General features: G+C 40.0%; 1 protein-coding gene across 1 annotated transcript in view; it reads right to left on the minus strand.

The window, feature by feature from the left end:
• The window catches only part of LOC101859762, a 26,746-nt gene that overhangs the window by 18,527 nt on the left and 3,739 nt on the right, over nt 1-4,480 (minus strand). Inside the window, exon 2 of the mRNA XM_013091349.2 lies at nt 4,188-4,363. Within this exon, the coding sequence (XP_012946803.1) occupies nt 4,188-4,363 (176 nt within the window). The remainder of the gene's footprint in view (nt 1-4,187; nt 4,364-4,480) is intronic.

Consider the following 4,480-nt stretch of genomic DNA (forward strand, 5'->3'; position numbering starts at 1 on the left):
CCCACAAAAAAACAACAACCCAAACCAACAACAACAAACAAAACAATACAAAGCAAAATAACATCACGCAATAACCTCCCCCCTTTCTAAAAAAATAATAAAATCCAAGGCTTGTTGATTTGCTGTCAATGCTGGGAGAGGTGGAAGATACAAGTGATAATGGAGTATTCAGTTACGTTTAAAGTGGTCAAGGTTACGAAATATCAGAAAGTATCATTTCATAGAAGTTTTTGCTCGTCTCCCACCACGCTTGTAGGGATCATGGAATTACATTTTGTAATTCTGACTTCAACAAAATCCGGGTATATAATTTATGGTCACAGAACTGTGCCCCCCCCCTTCCACACACACACACACACACACAAGGGGGACCTCTTTGCTTGAACCACAGGCTATTGGCCCCCCTTTTTTGGTGTATCTATCCATTTTAGGGTGTACTGGTAATTATTTCTAAGTCTTGCAACACAAAAGTGCTTTCAAATGCCGTAATTATGCCTAGATTGTATACCATGGGGATGTTTACATTTCATACTAATGTGTCCTCTATGATGCCCTGGGTATCAATAACTATATTATTTTATTGTATACTGTATTATACTCCACTGAAAAGACAGAGGCTCTTTCAAAAGCCATGAAAATATTTTGTTAAGTTACTGACCGTGACATTGGCAAATATAGGCGTATTCATATAAAACATATTAATGAGAATGATAAGTTCTAGGTTACCTATACGAATGATGAGCTATCCAGCAGCATACTATTTTTAAAACTGGAACGATTCGTACTTGTCATTGTTAGCATTTGTGCACAGTCTTTTGTGAGGTAATGGATAGGCTCGTGGCAGTTTCAAGCAAAAACTCAAGCTCGATTCCTATGTAGAGAGGTTAATCCACCAAGTATTTATGTCTTTCGACTGGAACTCAGCCCTGGTTGGCACAGGCAGGCACTAATACAGACAAAAGTGAAATTTTCAAAAGGTCAAAGAGAAAGAAACACATGAGATGAAATAACCCACACACTTAAAAGAACATTGAATGAAGGCTGACTGGCCTGATTAATTAGTAAAACACACTAGGACATCATAAGAATCCATCCGACAGATCTTTGGAAGGGATCTATAAGATAGAAAAATCTGATGATATATCTGAAATATCAGTAAAACAAGTCTCACAAATTCGAGAATAAATTGAAAAATCGTTCAAAAAGACCTAACAGATCTGAAAATAGATTTGGAAGAGAGATAAAATATTTTAAGTGGATCCGAGAGAGGTGGTATTGGTTCAAAGGCTTGTTGCAACAGAGCCAACAAATCATTAGAATAGATTCAAGAGGGAATATGAATAGATGCAATAGACAAATAGAATAAATTCAAAAGACATCATGAATATGTGCTATAGAATTTAGAACAGATTTAGACAACAATGGGAATAAATATTATAGACAGCATAGTTTAAAAAGATGTAGTAAGAATAGAAGCAATAAACATTTAGAATAGATCCCAATGATACCATGAATAGATGCAATAGACAGTTAGAAGAGATTCAAAGTTAGCAAAAGGTAATATGAATAAATGCAATAGACAGTTGGCAAAAGGCAATATGAATGGATACCATAGCCAGGAACAGATTCCAAAGATCAATAGTTATATCCAAACAGACTGATAGCACAAGTCCTACAAATCGGTAGGTCGTTAGATCAGGAAAAAAGGTCAATAGGCATCCGAGAGCCTGGTTCGCAAAGGTATTGATTATCTCCCCTTGCAGCTCCGTACAGGGAAGCCGGTCAAAGACCTCTGTGATCCCAGCTGGGGAAGCCGTACACCTTATGAGCCCACCACCAGCGAACCTGAAGTACCACGGCCATCTTCCGGGCGTCTGCAGCGTTACGTGACAACTTATGTCGCTTTCACTTTGTCAGATGGGCGTTACTTTTCACTCAGGCATTTATTATACACAAATGCACGGACAGATAAACAGAGAGTTACTCACCCCTACATACTCACCCCCAGACATATCTATCTATCTATCTATCTATCTATCTATCTATCTATCTATCTATCTATCTATGTCTGTCTCTCCAAGCCGTGTGGGCGGAGAGCCTTGAAAACTCTCCCAAACAACCAAAGTTCATTGGGGATTTAAACTAAGGTCCTTCGAACCATAGTGCAACAAGGTACCCTAGTTGTGATGGGATAAGAGGTATTAGAAATAATAACGCAAGATTATTCTTTCGCTTTCAGCTGCAGGCACTGACAGTCGCTTCCAAACTTTTACTCAAATATTGCGTAACAAAATTTGCTTCCAAAAAGTCTTTTTTTATTCTTTGCCGTGGAGGTATAATAAAATACAGAACTGGCGTTTGTGTCCCCATAGCGTCATGGCGAAAACTACGGTTGGTCTTTTGGAGGAACCAGAAAAGCCAGTCTTATCTTTCAATCGATAAACATTACTTTGCTCTTACTTATGATTGTCTCTACCCCAGACCATGACACGGCTCCCTGCGTTGTGTTCCAATTGAATTATTGCTTATTGTTTATGCTTCTCTGATCGTAAAGGAGTCTGGCTCGGTGCATGGGCTTCACAATATTCTACTTAAAGGACAAATGGCATTTTTGAATCGACTCTTGGGGCTAGAACACTTAGGTTTGCAAAGCCCATGCATAAATTAAGGAAGCTGCAAGAGGCTGGGTCACTTGTGAAAAGACAATAGTGCTGAAAGCCTCAACAGAGAAACAAACAAATATACTTTAGACTGGATTCTTCAGGCAAAGACTCCTCTTCAACACGTTGGAAAAGTACTATGGGAAAATAGAGGTCCCATGCATGAGAATAAACGTATGTTTCCACGTGAGAACTTTTGAATATTGACTCGATCAATTGTAAATGATAGTAAATGTTTCACGCCCGTTTAGACTCAATATAAATCATTTAGGAGGTGGGCTGCTTCGACACTATTTATAATGGCTAACGGATGCTGAGAGAAATACAGCCTCCGAGAAGACAGAAGGAGACACTCAGATGACTAAACATATTCTTCAGGACCGCCCACAACTGGATACGGCACGACAAAAATACTTGCATCAACCCAGGGACATGCACCAGAAGCTGTGTGGGAGCCATCTCGACCTGGGAATCACTGCGGAGTTCATCAACATTTCAGCCCTCACCTTCTAATCTATCATGAAGAAGAAGAAGAAGAAGAAGAAGAAGAAGAAGAAGAAGAAGAAGAAGAAGAAGAAGAAGAACAAGAAGAACAAGAACAAGAAGAAGAAGAAGAACAAGAAGACTTAAATTTCCCACTTGCGACTCGAAGTCAGTAGCTTTCTCCACCCACCTGTTATTTGTATATAACCCTTTATAATATCGTGGAGAAATAAAAAAAAAAGAACTCAGAAGAATTGGTATACCTGCGCCAATATTCCTTTAGAACACAATTACAATAGAACTGAACTATATGTACTTTGGGCATATTAATTAAAAGCTATGATACACTCGTAATTATTATTCTGAAAGCAAAGGTAGACGGCACGCGAGGAAGGCGGAGACCTAACATAAGATGGGGACAAGACATAGAAACCTGGCATGGGACTAAAACAACGAAGGCAGGAAGAATGGCATGAGACAGAGTAGTTTATTGCAGACATGTCCGAGAAGAAAACTCGGGGGCTCTCGTGGCCAAAATTGTCTTCTTTCACCTCCTTTCCTGCTCTCTAGCAATATACTGTTGTCTGCTTTTCACCTGTATTTCTGCCACACCCCTGATCTTATAAAATGTACACTTAGCCTTCTGGGGCAAGGGCGAAAAATCTCGGAGGTACCGTGTGCAAGTTGAGCAAGTTAAAGATCCCTTGGTGGTAAAAAATCGATAAGAGTAGGCTTCAGCCGCCACCGGGGCAAAATTCAAAATTTCCTACCAACTGAAAATGTTTAAAGTGTCCCGCACGATCGTATGACCGTATGCAGTTGCAAGCGCTGTGAAACACCTACAACGCAGAAAAAGAAGAAAAAGCCACTTCTGGACAAGCTTTGAAGAAAAACAGTGAAGAAGCTGTAACCTCACACAAAAAGCAACAACAAACAAACAAACAAACAAACAAACAAACAAACAAACAAAGAAAACAAACAAACAAACAAATTAACATCCAACCAACCAACCAATAAGCAAACCCGGAACCGAGCAGGACCCACCTTCAACTTCTCCGGCGCTGAACTCCGCCGACACTGGCCTGCTCCCACTGCCGATGTTACGTATGATAGTTCGGGACTTTGTCTTCACGTCATCCAGGAGTGGCATGGCGGGGGTGATGTCACTGGCCGGGCTTCCGTCCGTGTCGGAGATACTGGTGCTGATGTAGGAGGCGTCTCTGGAAGACATACAAGAGAAAAGCAGGTGTTTTTTTTTACACAGTCTATTTATATGTCTGCTTATCTATCTATCTATCTATCTATCTATCTATCTATCTATCTATCTATCTATCTAT

Source organism: Aplysia californica, unplaced genomic scaffold (assembly GCF_000002075.1).
Source record: "Aplysia californica isolate F4 #8 unplaced genomic scaffold, AplCal3.0 scaffold00034, whole genome shotgun sequence".
NCBI classification, from domain to species: domain Eukaryota; kingdom Metazoa; phylum Mollusca; class Gastropoda; order Aplysiida; family Aplysiidae; genus Aplysia; species Aplysia californica.